Source organism: Frieseomelitta varia, unplaced genomic scaffold (genome assembly GCF_011392965.1).
Source record: "Frieseomelitta varia isolate USP_RPSP 00005682 unplaced genomic scaffold, Fvar_1.2 scaffold_992, whole genome shotgun sequence".
Classification (NCBI taxonomy): Eukaryota; Metazoa; Arthropoda; class Insecta; order Hymenoptera; family Apidae; genus Frieseomelitta; species Frieseomelitta varia.
Window position 1 is genome coordinate 81,497 of NW_025110803.1, and position 16,657 is coordinate 98,153.

Below are 16,657 nucleotides of genomic sequence, written 5' to 3' on the forward strand. Positions count from 1 at the left end.
TTAATTATTTAATTTTAATTATATTTAATTGAATTAAAGGATATTTAATTATTTAATTTTAATTACATTTAATTGAATTGAAAAGTATTTAATTATTTAATTTTAATTACATTTAATTGAATTGAAAAATATTTAATTATTTAATTTTAATTATATTTAATTGAATTAAAGGATATTTAATTATTTAATTTTAATTACATTTAATTGAATTGAAAAGTATTTAAGTATTTAATTTTAATTGCACTTAATTGAATTGAAAAGTATTTAATTATTTAATTTTAATTATATTTAGTTGAATTAAAAGATATTTAATTATTTAATTTTACATTTGTGGAACTTGCTACATTTAGGACGAGGGAAACAATATCTCTGTCGTTGCCTTTCACAAAATAGATTTCACAAAAATAAAGTTACCATCTGTCTTATTTAAAGTATCTTTTGAACTAGTCATTTTTCGACCATGTTAATTTATATCTTTTTGCATCTACGTACATTGTAGAATGATGTGTGCTAAAGAAAGGAAAGACTTATGTCTGAAAAAAAAAAATTATATATATAATAACATAACATAATAATATATATATATATATAATGTAACATCGTCAATACGTAATCCAAAAGAGTCGATTAAAAAAAGAGATTTCACTCCTCACAGTTGCATGAGTTACCCTGTACTCGATGCTGCCTGCTGATTGTCCACGATTTCCTCCCGATCCAAGTGCTTATCTTTAACAAACCTGTGATTATTTTCAAAAAAGAAAGAGAAGCGAATAATGCAGCGAACTCGATAGAAAGAAGTTCACGCATAATGGTACGTTCGAACGACTTTAATGTTTATCTTGATTACGTTCCGACGTAACGGATCTCACGGTAGCATGCATAATACTTGCGAGTGCCCTCGATACGATACGAGCTGCTGATATGAGAAATATCGAATATGTAAATTGGCAAGTGTAAGAATATGAGGCATATTAAACGGGGGAAATAAAGGATGTTCAGTGTATCGAACATGCGATGGGAAGAGTGTTGACTGTATCAGTGATGCTCGGTATACTGAACGTGTAGCATAAAGAGGATATCCACTGCATTAAACACTTAACACGTGGAATTCCTTGTATTCTCATCACGTCTCGCGCGAAATATCTTAATGCACGATACGACGAGGTATTTGTAAGTAACTTCCAACGAGAAAACTCTCGTTGAAAGTTTTCATCTTATTATGAAATTACCTCAAGGATACACTACGTATATATAATACGTATTCAAACTATAAAGTATGTGTGTAACGAGTGTTTGCACACGAAGAGATTATAAAATATGAAATGTACGAATAAAATTTAATGATTAACATTAAATTTGTAAGATGTTTAACAAATGGAGCAAAATTTATTAGAATTCGTAATACATTCAGAATACAAAATGCGAAGTCTTTGACTTGTAAGATACTTGCGACATAAATCACGTGATCAATTTAAATTACAACTTGATAGAATGCATGCTGGACGATATTCCAAATAAATCCCTAACTCTCTCTTATATGTATTAACTCGTCATCTAATACATCGTCTAGAATAATTTTCCCACCTCCACGTGGTATATTAAACACATTCAACCTAATCTATTTACGAAACACAAAAAACTCTGAACAGAATCCAGCTTGCTTTTAATTCGGAAAGCAAACTTAGTCAACAAATCAACAACATCGTCGTCTTTATTTTTCAATAAATTGTCTTCTTTACGCGACACTTGAGTTGAAAATCGCGTGTAAATGGTTTCCGCCTTTCGAGATTTGTCTTTATTTCCCACCAGTTGAACCCCTTTGAGACGTTATACGTCAGAGAATCCCGCCAACGTAACTAGATAGATCAATCGGATGATGCGATCGTCTAAACCTTTCGTCTGAATGATTGTTGCAGAGCTGGGAGCAGCTGGTCGTCTCGAAGCTAAAATGGGAATTGTCGGCTGTAACGCCCGGTGACTTCCTGGTGCACATCCTCAACAGATTGCCGGTGCCGCGTACCTGGGACCCGGTGATGGTCAGGAGGCACGCGCAAACCTTCATCGCCCTGAGCGCCAGAGGTGAGAAACGATCGGGATTACCCGAGCTGTCTGCACATATATATTTTTATGTATTTATGTATGTGGGACTAGCGTGCTTGGCGAATGCGTGGCCGCCGCATCGTGGAAAATTCGAGGTAACGAAGCTAAATGAAGCGGAAACCAATCCACAGGAACGCGTCGTTTTTTTTTTTTTTTTTTAATTTAGCTACGTATTTAGTGATTTTAGGGAATTTCGAATTCGACAGTTTTGGGTTTAGAAAGTTTATATTTAGGAATTTTGAATGCGTGTCGGAGTTTTTTTTTTTTTATCTAGGAAATTCAGGACTTAGGAATATCTAGAGAAGTTTTTCGACTCTGGAACTTTTTGTTCAGAAAGTTCAGTCACCAATTTATAGGAATTTTTCGGAAGGATAATTGAAATTAATTAAAATTTGGGATATTTTTCTTTTTTGTTAGCACTTCTTGGATTTTCAAGTGTTTTAAACTTTCGTTACATGTTACTCATGCTTCATCGAAGATGTCAACGTCTATTTTATTTGCTTGTTTGTTCGTCTCTTTGAAATGTCGTCAATTTTTTATGGCCTTTCTTTATTTAATGATGCTGAATTAAACTGCGCGTGCAAAGTGTATCCAATGTTTCCCGAACAGAGTGGAACGATATCGCGTGAACGGATACTGTTTTGAATACAGAGCAGGATCGACTGCTTCAATAGATAACGCATTAAGAATTTCAAGGGAGAATAATAAGTCGAATTGATTATTTATGGATCGAGAACGTGTGATTCGTCAGAAGTCGGAATTCTAATTGGTGAAATTAACATTGGAAATTAAAAGAGCAACACGTAGAAATCATTTTGCCTTACGATCTCAGATTTATTTACAATGTCGTACCAATTTTCGTAAAAGTATCGAATAAAGCGCTGAACTAATAAATTGAATTTGGAATTTTGAAATTATAAGAATTCGGAAGAAAAAAATTACGAAAGAATTAGTCGCCAATTACAAAAGAAGAAATTTCTAGAAAAGATTCTGACACTTGAAACGTTGTCGACAATGAGTCAGTTACGTTGTTCCAAAAAAACAAAATTATAATTCGTCCTACTTATTTCTACGTTCGTAAAATTGATACGAACGACACTTCAAACTGCGCATATGTATACTTATTTTTCATAATGCTCTAATTATTGCAAACTGGTTAATGATAATCAACAAGGTTAATAAATTCTTGCATATTCTACGCCCTCGTGCATTATCTGTATTTCATTTCATTTCTTTTTTTATCATGACAGCTCGCTAAATATTCGAATATTTTAAAAGCTCGATAATAATGATAACACGATTTTATCTTTCTTCCTTTTTTTTTTTTTTTTCTATTTCAAATCTATAATGAGAGACTCGTTCGCGCATTTTAAACGCGACAGTGGACCGGAAGTGCATGGAACGAGCATTCGTTCATTAAAATGGACCGTTATCATTTCTCGCGAGATTTCAAATGTTTCGATTCATCGGGCAATAAATCATCGCATCACGTGACATTTGTAAATTCAACGCGAAACGGGGGAACAATTCTTTGAAATATAAATAAAATCTACACATCCAAAACTGCAATGGTTATTATAAAGTTGAGGAACGTTTGATAATGAATCAAGCTCAGACTGTATCAGTTATTAACACTAGAATTACCAAAACGGTCCAAATGACAAATTTATAATTTTCTTCGAGTAATTCTGCGGATTTACTATGTTACGTTTTTTTTTTTTTAGAAATTCGAGTGGTTTTTGTAAAATATATGAATAAAAGCTGCCGTGTTATAAATCTTTTCCCATTCCTTGCATTCTAATTTCATTGACTCTATTTTTGTACGTTAATCTTCGGTAGTTCTAGTCTGTTAAAGTTGAGAAATACTTAATTAACAAACGACGTTTCGCCTTTGTTCTAAAGTGGAAACTTTGTCTCTGTTGAATTAAAATATTATCGTGAAAGAGTCTTCTTGTAAATTTTAAAACGTTTGACATCTCCAAAGAGCAAAGAGTGCGAATGTTTCTTCGCGTGAACATGATGCGCGTTTCTTTCAAAGGGTTAAGAATTGGCCGGGCGAGGAATTTTCAGACGAATTTTAAAACGCGGCGCTTGTTAGATATGATAATCGCGTGGCGCAAACGCGTAGTAAACGCAACGCGCTTTAAAATGCAATTTTTACGCGCGGGCCTTCATTGTTAGCCTCGTTAGAATCGTGCCACGGCATCGTAAACAATCGGGAACGTGCATCGTTAACTCGCGCGTTAATGAATATGCCGGGTGCATAGTATAATGCACCCGACGGAAACCGTCGCGTAACTACTTCGAATCGATTCCATGCGTCCCGTGTCTTTTTTTCCCCCTTTCTTCTCTTTTCTCGTTCTCTTTCTTCAGTTTCTCTCTTCCTTCGTTTAAATGGGTCGTAGACGTGCAATTATAGACAGAATGTAAAATGATGCACGTGGGTTGATATAACGAAAGTACAGATTTGTAACTCCTGTAATTATTTTTGTAAAAGGTACGATGGGAAGTAAAGAAAGTGTTTTACGTGGGTATTTTTTATGTTTAATAGATCTCGCGTCTAGTTAGAAAGGACATTTGGATGGATTAACGAAATATATAATAGGTGTTTTTGGTCATTTATGCTCATTCAAGTAGAAGCAGATTCTTCATGACTATAGTCTTCCTACGATCATTAATCATGAGCCATAACCTTGTAAATATAGGTAATCGTGTGTTGTACAGTCTTGACATATTTATCACGATCATTTTTAATACGATTGTTTTAAAAACTAACGAAATAGTCTACCAATCTACATAAAAAGGGCGTGATTTTTATTTTTTGACGAAGCTTGGATTAAAATCGAATTGCAGCAGAGAATTCGACGTTGACATCGAAACAGTAAATTTCTTTAAGATAAGAACTTTATTAACAATTAAATCTAAAGGAAGTAACGAATATTCTACTTGTCCCAATTCTTCACCGAGTCTTTTATTTACAAGAAAATGCCACAAGATACAGTAATCTATTTATCACCGAATACAGCGTGAATTCACACGAATTATCGTACATATGTTCATTTCGTGAATGTAATTTAAACAATTCATTAGACACTTCGTACAATATCTCACGTCTGCAATCTACAATTGTCAAACAATCAATATTTATTTATCAAACAGACGAGCCTTGTGTTAACGATAATAATTTCATTATTTTCACAAAAATCGTAGAATCGAAAGAAACGAACAGAGAGAAAGAGAAAGGATGGTGAGAACCAAGAGGAATAAGAACAATAAGCACGAAAAGAAGAAGAAGAAGAAGAAGAAGAAGAAGAAGAAGAAGAGGGCGTCGAACACGAGGAGATCGCGAGACACGTTTAAATCCCTTTCTGGCTGCTGCCAGTCGGTTGTTATTACAAGCGAGGATGGTAAAAAGCAAGGACCATCGTCCTTCGTCGTCTGGCCGGGCTCCTCCTGGCGGTGGTCCCCAGGAGAAGAAGGAGAAAAGGCTAGAAGCGGCCCGGGGAGACGATGATTGTTTCTCACGCGCCAAACTAGGTAGCTCGATTCGAGTCGGTTGACCCTCTTTTTCACCAACGAAAAGAGAAGCAAACGGCGCCACGAATTCCAGCCGCTTCCTTGAATCGCGGAAGGTCCAGTGAACCAAGAGCTCACCGGGGAGTCACCTTTTTCACATCTTCCACGCCCTTCGCGTCCTGCGGAGCACGAATTTTCAACAGAGATTGTCTCCATCACGTGGATCGATGGCAATCGACGTGAACAGCAATTTTTTTTCTGTTTTTCGCTTCAGTTTCTTTTGCTTTGTTTTACTTTTGACATAGTTTATTTTATTCTATATTATTTGATTTGGTCTCGTCTCATTTTAGTCCGATTTTAGTCTTGTCTTGGTTCAGTTTAGTTTGGTTTATGTTGTTTTGTTTTATTTTATTTTTTATGGACTCTTGCTTGATGGAGTAAATACAATATATTTCGTTTTTACTATTTTTTTTTTTTTTTTTTTAAGTCCCGAGGATAAAATGGAATCTCAATTTTTATTTTAATCTATATGATAGTATCTCTTTCTTCGAGTTTTATATTCACTGTGAAAAGGAAAATGTCAGAAAGTAAAGTTTGCCAGTTAAGTAATAAAATTAGTTAGTATATTGGTTTTTCGTACTCATGTTTTATGCACTTCGAAACAACGTAATTTGACGTATAAAATATACTAAATTTGTAAAGTTTCACACTCTGCTTTTGTAGATTTTCATGGGAACATGAAGATGACGGATAGAGAGCTAGGGACGAGATTTCAATTTAGTCGTCATTTCGAATGCAAAGAGGACGAAAAAAGGAATGTACGTAGAATGTAGAAGTAGACTGAAGAGAAGTGTGGAAGGATCTTGAAAAAAAAAGGGTGTAAGAGGCCGAAAAAGCAGAATACGAGAAGAGGCACGCCAAGAAAGGGGCGCCATCAAGAAAGCACAACTAAAAATGAAGTGCCAGCAGAATGAAAAGGAGTCTGAGGGAGGAAGAAAGTGAAGTAGACCTCCAAAAGCGAACAACGGTACGAGAAGAGAACGAAAGAAATAAAGATGAAGTACGTGATGAAGTTCAGGAAAAGGTCTATCAAGAGAAGAATGAGTATTGTACTAAAACCTTGGTACCAGAAGAGAAGACCCGAGGAATATTGAATTACGCGAAGGAACTAACAGTGAAAACAGTCATCAAAAGAGAAAAAAAGAAAGGTCCAAAGTAAAAAGGAATTGAATATGGAGGAAAGAAGGAGATTTTTGTGGCAAGGGGAATTTAGAAAAATTACGGAGAAAGAAAAATGTGGAAAAGAAGCTGTGTGTGTGAATAGATTGTAAAAGATTCTGTAAACATTGTACATAGAGGTGAAAAAAAATTTTAGAATAGGAAAAAAAAAGTGAAAATTGGAGATTTATGATGAAATTGAGTAGTAAAGAAATTGAAATTTTTCAAAGATCCGAGAGAAATAAACAAAGTCTGAAGGAGATGAGAAGAAATCAAACTTTGTTCTAAAATATAATATATAACTAAAAATAAAGGAGAGAAGGTGAAAGAAAAAAATTAAAATGAAAAAAAAAAAGGATAAACTCTGAAAGAAAATGGAAAACACTGGAGAATTAAAACAGAAATAGAACGAATTCCCATTAATTCCATTAAAAAGAAATTTTCCCTTCCAAAGTTTCATAATCGTGAAGTAAAATAGGACAGAAAGACTTGGGATGAAAATTTTCAAAACGAACTACGAATCCATTCTGAATGTATGACCAAAGAGCAATGAAGAGGAAAAAGAGGAGAATGGAAATCAATCGAACGGGGGTGGTCTTGATCGAGGAATGTCGTTCTCCAATGGTAATCCACCATCCATGAGAACACACCTGCACGAGTCTGTATATAACGCTGTTTCTCTCTCTCTCTCTCTCTCTCTCTTCTTCCTCTCTTTCTCGGCTCGGCAAATTTAAGAGCGGCTTCGTGGAATTCCATTCTTAATGGCTTTATTACGTCGTGTGCTCGCGCACACTCTCCGTTGGATTTCAGCTCGTCCATTGGACAATTCGGTTGTCCAGGAACCTGTTCCCATCTTCCCATGAATGAATAGGCGGCCGCGTTTGAGAAAAATCCGCGCATAACCCGCGCCGGATTATTACACACACTGGCCAGCATAAAAGCGTGAATATACGAACGCGTCAATGACTGTCACGTTTGTTGTCGATCTCAAGGACCGCTTTGCGATGGTTTGCTCGTCGACCATTCACGTTCGATCACGGCTGCCTCTGAACGGCGTTTCATCGATTAACGCTCCATTTGAAGTCTGTTTTCTTTCTCTTTGGAGAGAAATTTCATTTTGTCGTAGGTCCATCACCAAATGGATCACAAAAATAATTGATGCATAATTTATGTAACGTCGAATGTGAACGTTATGGGTTCATATTTTCCCGAGAAGTGATATTTTTAACAAAATAGATAAATGTACAATACTTATTTATCCGCAAAGATTCGATGATCTTCAGAATTGAGAAATCTAGAAAATTGATATTCAGATAGGCTTAGCTTCTAAATATTATACCATATAATATAACAAAACAACAAATAGAGAAACAATTTGAAGTGCAATATCTGGAGATTTTATTGATAGATAGCGACAGCAGTTAAAATATCGAAAGTACAGCACGATTCGTCAATCTCTCCTCGTTTTTTCGATATTTCATATAGACAATGAAGGTTTTTTATTTATTAGATACAATGTATATTTCTTTGTTTTTTTTTTTATTTCTTTTTTTGAGGGAATGTAAATACAGTACGTGGGATTTGTACTTAGGATTAAAGTTAGCAATTTAACTTGAAAGTGAAATTGGATAATATCGATCGACACTGTTAAACAGGATTGATATTAATTTGAAAGTAAAAAACCAATTTAATTTGAAAATTTCGATGCAGATCAAATTTATTAGATATATCATGAATTTGATCTTCTTACGGCTGAAGCTAAAATATTTGACGATGTATGAAATTAAAAAAGAAGAAAAAAAAATAGGAGCAGAATAGAAAATAACGATTCTACTTATTAAAAATTTTATATATTTCTTAGTGCAATTAAAAATTTTATATATTAAAAAAAAATAGAAGCAGAATAGAAAATAATGATTCCACTTATTAAAAATTTTATATATATTTCTTAGTGCAATTTTGCGCTTTAAAATCCGCAGTCGGCTGACCATTACAACGCAATCGAATTGAAAATCTCTATCCAAAGATCCCCCCATCTCAATTTCGCTGTGGGAAAACGTGCAGACGACTATTCGAGAAACGAGAGCAACAACCTATTGCGCCAACGAGGGTATTAGAAAGTCCGGGAACACAGATGTTTTTTCGGTCAGATGGACCGTTAAAAAGATGTGCCTATGATTACCACGAATTCGTACCTCTAAGACACAAGAACCTCCAACAGAGCTAGTTCCTTCGTAATTGTTTGTCAGTGCCTGTGTCCGGTTTTCGACGTTGCTCTGCGATAGTGTTAGCTGTGTTTCGCACGGCTTGCCAAGGTGGCAAAAGCTTTCACGGTGGAACACGGGCCGGAGGAAAGGCGAGAAATAGAGAGAGAGAGAGAGAGAGAGAGAGAGAGAGAGAGAAAGAGAGAAAAAAAACGAAAGAGAGAATTCTAGGTTGCGTGCTGTTTGTTCTGTCGGTAACCTTTTGGTCTTCGGTCTCACGAACACCGCATTTTTCAACGTCGTAAATCTTGTTTCGAATGCCCTTTTCCTGGGACGTGTCTACCTGCGACTTCTATTAGCAAATCTTGGCCTCGAGGGAAATGTTACGCGGAATTTTTAGCATTCGTTTCCACGTGCGAAACGGCGATCCGACGAGAGATAGCCTCTCGAACATCTTGCAGCTTGTTTTTTCTGAAATAATGGTAACGCGCTTCCATTCTGTTTAGCTGGGTTTTTGAGGCTTCGAGGAGGAGAGAGAAGGAAAAGGGAGGCTCCTCGCTGATTCGTAGGGAATCGGGTACTTCGTATGCCGTTCGTGTTACTTGAAATGGCTGAGAAGACGTGTGTTTGGAATTTGAAGAGCGATATGAGGGAATTTCACGTGCACATGTTATTAGAAGCGAGTGTGGATACAATGGAAATATGGTTAATGCACGCGAGTGAATTGATACTTAGGGGTTGTATTTGTCATTCTGATTCTTTCACTGGAATACTATAATATGAGAAAATACTGTACACTGTATATCGGTTATCAATAATAAGTCACGTATAAATATATAAGATTAAATATTATATATATATAATATCAGTTATCAATAATAAGCCACGTATAAATATTAAGATTATAAATATATAAGATTAATACCGGAACTACCGACGACGAAAGAAATTGTACTAGAGAAAGGAGTTTATAACGCAGCAAAGAACGAACATTTTTATTTTCATTACTATTTCACAAAGATCATTCGAATCTTTAAAAATATATAACCTGCGAAACTACTTTGCACGCATTTTGACCATTGATCGGTCAAGTTCCGGCGTTAACATATAATCTAGAATAATATAAGTTTGACGTAATAGTTTTAATAAAACAACAACAACAAAATTTTTATTTTCGCAGAGTACAAATTCTCGATGTACACGCCGAGCATGATCGCGGCGGCGAGCGTCGCGGCGGCCCTCCACGGTCTCGATTGGACAGGGAAAAGCGGTTACGGGCTGGCCGGTCTCCTCGACGAGCTAACTCGCATCACGGCTATCGAACAGGTTTGTCTCCTCTTGTATGATATTATTTCGCGACACTCGAGAAAATCCTCGGATAGCCACCGCTATCAGATTTAATATCGCAACTTCGTTTACACCCGGTTTGCCCCGTGTTTGTTGGAAATGAACGTCCCGCGAACAGCCCCTCCTGTCTATCTTCATCGAGAGATGGATGTGAAACACACGAGTTTCATCAGGCATTTTCGTTCGTTTAATTGCAAACAGATTTGATGAGATAACTGTGAGAGCTCTCTTTTATCTGGGACTTTCTTTTTTTTTTTATAAAAACCTGCAAAACAGCCGATTAATTCAATAAATTGCATCTAAGCCCCACGAGCGAAGATTTTACTTAAAATTAAAACAGAATTGAAATATTCTGTTTTAAAAAAATATTTAAGTAAGTAGTAGAAATAGAAATAGATGAAATTCTAGAATTCTTTGTAACGAACGTTATGTCTCTTCATTTCTTTTTCAAACGAAGTTTCGCTTTTCTTTTTTTATCTTTTACTTTTACCCTCTGATATTATTCAATCACGCATCGTTGAGAAATCGTTTTCACTTTGGCCGCGAGTCTCGACGATTCGAGATTATGAATGAACCAGAGGGGGCAGGTGGCCAATATAGTTATTCGTGTATACGTTTCTTCCTGCTTCTAAACACATGTGATCGTCGAAAATGTTGCGCTTACAGGGCGTAGACCCCATGCCGAGCCATTCACGCGTGCAATTTATTTGCACTCGGCGCGTTATGAATGTATAGTCTGCGCGTGTTTCAAATCGTCTTTTCCCTTTCTCGTCACGCTGTCTCGCTTTTTTTCGCCTGCTTAAACATGTGCCCGACACCTGCTACACTCCGTTCATCAGCACGTTTTTGCGCGACGTCGTTGGCTGGATTTGCCAACGATCTCTCGAACCATTCTCGAACATTCTCTCTGTCGATCAAAATTACACGCATGGCCGATTAATTAATTGAACTGTTTCGCGCTGATTCTTGCCAGTTTTTGTTGTGTGAAAAGGCTCGTAATGCAATAATTTTTAAATCGATTGCTTCGTTCTTCATTCTGTTAGTTTTGACATTTGTTACATATGTGTATAACACATTATTATATGGACAGATTTTCTAGTAAATCTTCGCGAGTCTTTCGCAATAATCCTTAAATTCTTTCTTTCTTCATTTCGTTGGTTTTTAACATACGTTCATGTTGATATGTGTAACGTATAATGTATAATTATATATGACACAATAATATATTAGTACATAGTATTTTCTATAATTTCTTGTAATTCAGTTTTGACGTATCATTGTACATTAAACATGCAGATGTGATAAATATTCAACGTACGTGAAACATTATTATTAACACATATATGAATCAATAAAACGGATAATTTTTTTTAGATCATCAACAATCATCAACAATACTGTTTATTAGGAAGTTATAATTTTTTAAATTTAATACCCATAAATGATATATACAATGACCAAATCATGTTCTCCAAAATTCATTAATCTTAAAAAAAAAAAGGTCAATTCAGTTCTAACCTAATTAATTTTTTCCTCTTATTGCAGGATTACCTGCAAGGATGCCTAGAGCAGATCGAAGAGATGGTGTCTCAAGCAATGACTGCCGAGCGTATCGGCGGGACCAGCCACCAGGTGACCGGGCCACCGCCGTCTTCGGGCACGCAGAGGCCTCTGGGGGACGAGATCACCAGCCAGGAGAAGATCCTGGAACACGAGAAGGCGGGCACGCCGACCGACGTGAGGGACGTTCATTTTTGAGAGACGCCGCTGAGGGAAACTCTGGCCAGGGTGACTCTCTGCTGAACCTGAAGGCCGAGGAACAAGCGATACCCAGCGATAACGACGACGACGACAACGATACTGAGGGACCCACGGCTAAGAAGAAAATGAAGAGTGACGAGGGAGTTTCGAGCCGTGAAATGCGCCAGAAAATTCCCGAAATGAACGAAAAAAGAAAAAAAAAAGAAAAAAGAGAAGAAACAAGAAACATGAAACAGAATGCATAAGATATGTTGTGCTTGCTCGAGCGTAACGTCGTTTGGTTTTCCCTTCGTCACCACTGTGAACAGAATCATCTTCAAGAAACAGAGAGAAAGAGAGAGAGAGAGAGAAAATGAAAAATGAAAAAAAAATGAAAAGTGTTCGATATTTTAGTGTTTTGCGCGGATTTCTGAAGATTCTGTAGATTCGTAGAACCAAGAAAAAAAAAAAAAAAAAGGAACATCGAGGGATTAGGGACAGTTTCTTTTTTTTATCAATTTTCTTTTTCAAAGAACTACGTCAAATCCCTCTTAAATGCATGCTCGGCTACCGAGCGAAGGATGATTGTTTCCCGCGAGCGTGTGCTCGACGAGAGAGTCTCGCGATCGATGGAAAACGAAGCACGAAACGTTTTAGTCGATCTACTTAGCTATCTAGCTATCCAACAGCTGTGTTATAGTTTTTAGTCGGAGATCGAGCAACGATCCAGCGCCGAGGAGAATCGTCCTAAAAAGCGAATCGTAATTCCGCGTGCAGAATCTTTTTATGTATATGTATGCGTATATGTATGTGTATGTATATGTGGGAGGGTCAGATGAAACACACGAGGGTCCGAATTGGTTCCCTGAACCGGCGGGCCCGCTTTGTTATTTAGTTGTACGCGTTTTTATTTGCAAGAATTCGTGCGCATCTCCGATCGTTCGAGGCATACGTCGGGATCGGTTTTGTTCTCAGTTCACATTTGACAGAGAGACTGCGTTGTTCGTCTCGAATCGTGATCTAGAGTTTCCTGAAACTTCTTCTCTTCTTCTTCTTCCTTTATTATTATAATACTTTTTTTATTTTATTTTTTTTTTTCGCGGAGTACAACGCCCTCTATTGGCGTTGCAGCAGGAGAAGCGAGAAGGGGTTGGTTTATCGATCGAAGATGCTCAACTCGAAAACACGTTTGGATTCTCTTTTTTTTTCTTTTTTCTTTTGTTTCTTCGTTCGAGCGTTGATTCAACTCGTTGCAAATTAGATTCTCCTTTTTATAAAAAAAGGAACTTGGCAAAGGAAGAAAAAGTAGACTTGTTTGAACTGCTGTTTATTCAGGTTGCATGAAATAAGGTTACATGGAAGCACGAGCGTGTGCTCCATTTTCGCTACCCCCTCGTAACAGTCGCGCAATTATGATGCAACATGTTGTTGCCGCGGGTACGATAATACAACGTTTGGAAACTTTCACGATAATGTCAGCTGTTGATCGGATCATTCGCGTTAATGTGGAAAAGAAGTAAAGAAACTGATCTGCAATGTGGTTAATAGCTGATCGATATACACCGAAAAAAGAAAGGAACAGAGCTAAATTGTCTATAATTTCAAGCTTGAAATGAAAGAGAGAAACGGAATAACGAATGTTATTGATACTGAGATCGATGTTACTCGAACGTAAGAAATAAAAAACGAATAGAAAGAAACGAGAAAAAAATAAATAAATAAATAAATACGCATGATTTTACGAGCATTTTCATGAGAGAGGCTGAAAAGTAGCGAAAGATATTAGACGTTTCAACTAGTTTCGAGGAGGGCTGTTGGTGAACAGAGATCAGAGAGAGGAGTAGAGTTAGAGGAGAGAAGAGACAGGAAGGAAGGCGTGCCGTTCGAGGGAAGGCAATGCAATACGCTTCACGCATTCTATTTCGTAATAGAACTGTACACTTAATTTTTAGTAGCCGAACGACCAAATTACCAACGTCGGTTTCACCGTGTCGTTTAAAAAGAGAAGAAAGCGAGAGAGAAATAGAGGAAGGATAAGGGACGCGGATCCGAATTCTCTTCCATCGAGATGCTAAAGAGAATGGAAATGAAAAGAGAAGGTAGGAAGGAAAATAGAAACAGGAAGAGAGAAAGCGAGAAAGAGAAGAAAGCAGAAAACGAGAAATAAAGAATACATATAGTCATGTCGAGTCACTTAGTGTTTTGTACATAGATATACATACGAGGAAAGTTATTATATATATGTACACATTATATATACACGGGATGTGTGCGTGCGTGCGTGTATGGGTGAGACACAAAATGAAGAGAAAGAAAGAAAATTAAAAATACGCTGATTGCACATGCAATTAATTAAGTTTATTAGCAGCGAGATTTCAAATGGAACAGGGAAACGTTTTTTTTAGAAAGTAGAGAAGCAATGATTGTTTTCCTTTCGTCCTTTTTTTTTTTTTTTTCTATTTACGTTTACGATAATCGTTTATCCAAATGAGTTTTCCTCTCGGAGGGCTGTGGCGCGACCCGTCGCTTATTGCAGTCGGTTCCTAAGATCGGTTGTGCCGCAGTGCATCTGTGAACGCTCGACACCTGGCGGATGTGTGAATGTGTGGATTGTACGTGCGTGTCCGCGCGAGTGTGTCGAATTTTTTTCGTATGCGAAGAAAACTAGAAAAAAGGAAAAAAAAACAAAGGTAGAACAAAATGTAGAGAGAGGATGTTGAAATTCGAAGGAACTTCTGAGCATTGAATTTGAATTGTCATGTGCATTTCAGAGTTATTATAACTCTTAAGCGAACTATCAATTTTAATTATATTTAATTTACACTGAATTGGTACGATGCAGGAAACATTGCAACATTGAGAACATAATAAGATAAGAGGGACATTATAAAAATTTTTAAACAATTGCATCAGCATATAATATAATGCAAACAACGTATATAATTATATCATAACATATGATATAACTATTAGTCTAAAATTAAAATTAATCAAGTAGACCGCTTAAGAGTTAATAGATACAATCGTTGAGGTTTTTCAATTTATAATTCTGTGGTGTGTGTGTATATATATATATATATACACACATATACATATTGATTTTAATAAGCATGTTTCATATAACTGTCAGATTCAACGCTTAGATTCGTTAAATTAAATATATTAGAAGTGACAAGCTAGCGAATTACTATGAAATTACCACTGTCTGTTCATCAGACAGGTTAAAAAATAATTTCACGAATAGAGCTGATCCTTGAAGTTTCTTCTGAAAAACTTGGCAAAAGGATGACCTTAGTGATTGAATTGCGTGATCGAAACTTTACAATTGACTGTTCTTCTTCCGAAACCGCGACTGTATATATGTAGGTAAGCTATACGAGGCGTACGATTAAGAGTTTAACACGTAATCCATGTAAGATAGAGCGATAATTAACGTGGCAGAGCGACAGAATCGAGAAGCGAAAGAGAAATCGTAACGGGAAGTTCAGTAGGACTGGACGTTTAGATATGTCGTTTGATAATTGAACCATTTTTTGGTGCTGTGATTTTTACTCTGTGGGTTTGTCAAGCACACGCAAAAACCACTGAACGTGAGATTTTATAGAATTTTCATTTATACATAATGTAAGAATGTTTTCGCTTTCTCGTGTTTGTTCATGAAGCGCAAGCATTTGAAAGAAAGATTCAAAGTACAAAATCAGATGATGCAACACTCGTCTCAATTACTAATTAAGACAAAGTCGTCAATAAAACAAAAAGAAAAAAAAAAGAAAGTTTCGAATACTCCGGAACAATGAAATTTGATATGCATGTATTTTATACGAATCACAGATTGTCACTCGGAAGTGCGTCGAATTTTTCAAATTAGAGCAATTAAAAAGAGATTTTCGTATTTTAGGTCTTTGTAAATATATAAATCTCAACCCCTTCCAAATTTTTCATCTCCACGAAAAGGAGAGAGAGAACCAAATGCCAAAACCAGAGATAGATTCCGGTCGTACAGACAGATCCACAGCACCAGAAGAATCGAACCTCAACTACTATCGTTCGTCCAAAGCATATTTATCGTCATTATATCACGAAGCCTATTTACAAAACGAGGTATAAACATTTAAGCTACCCCCCCCCCCCCCATTAATCTACGCTATATTGTAAGTGTAATTAGATCGCTAAGTAGTCGAAGTAGAATTATCCCCGACGCGAGACCAAAACGATGAAAATAGATGAAATAATATGAATCCCAAAAATAAATAACGGAAATTCAAACGACAGTAGTTGAGGACTAGCGTCCATCGTTCATCCGAAAGGAAAGAAAAAAGAAAAAATAATTAAAAAAAAAAAAAAAAAGAATTAAAAAATCCATGCACTCCGTTAGTACTTAAAGTGCGTCAACTAGAGTAAACGAGAGAAGGAGAGAGAGAGAGAGAGAAACAGGGAGAGACGAAGTTTGGGGAACGCGAATTCCTCTTCTTCTTCAATCAAGTCTTCTAAACGAAACGTAGTTAAATTGAAAAGAGAATAGGAAGAGGTAC

The 16,657-nt window shown here is 36.4% G+C and overlaps 1 protein-coding gene across 3 annotated transcripts in view; it reads left to right on the forward strand.

The window, feature by feature from the left end:
• LOC122538402 (G1/S-specific cyclin-D2) overlaps positions 1 to 16,434 on the forward strand; it is a 63,839-nt gene extending 47,405 nt beyond the window's left edge. For 2 of the 3 annotated variants that reach the window (XM_043672437.1, XM_043672435.1), the window contains exons 3-4: positions 1,917 to 2,079; positions 11,931 to 16,434. In XM_043672437.1, the coding sequence (XP_043528372.1) occupies positions 1,917 to 2,079; positions 11,931 to 12,391 (624 nt within the window). In that variant the 3' untranslated portion in view covers positions 12,392 to 16,434. Of the gene's footprint in view, positions 1 to 1,916; positions 2,080 to 10,218; positions 10,365 to 11,930 lie in introns of all 3 variants that reach the window. The other variant, XM_043672436.1, reaches the window with a different exon arrangement.
• Positions 16,435 to 16,657: the final 223 nt, after the last annotated feature.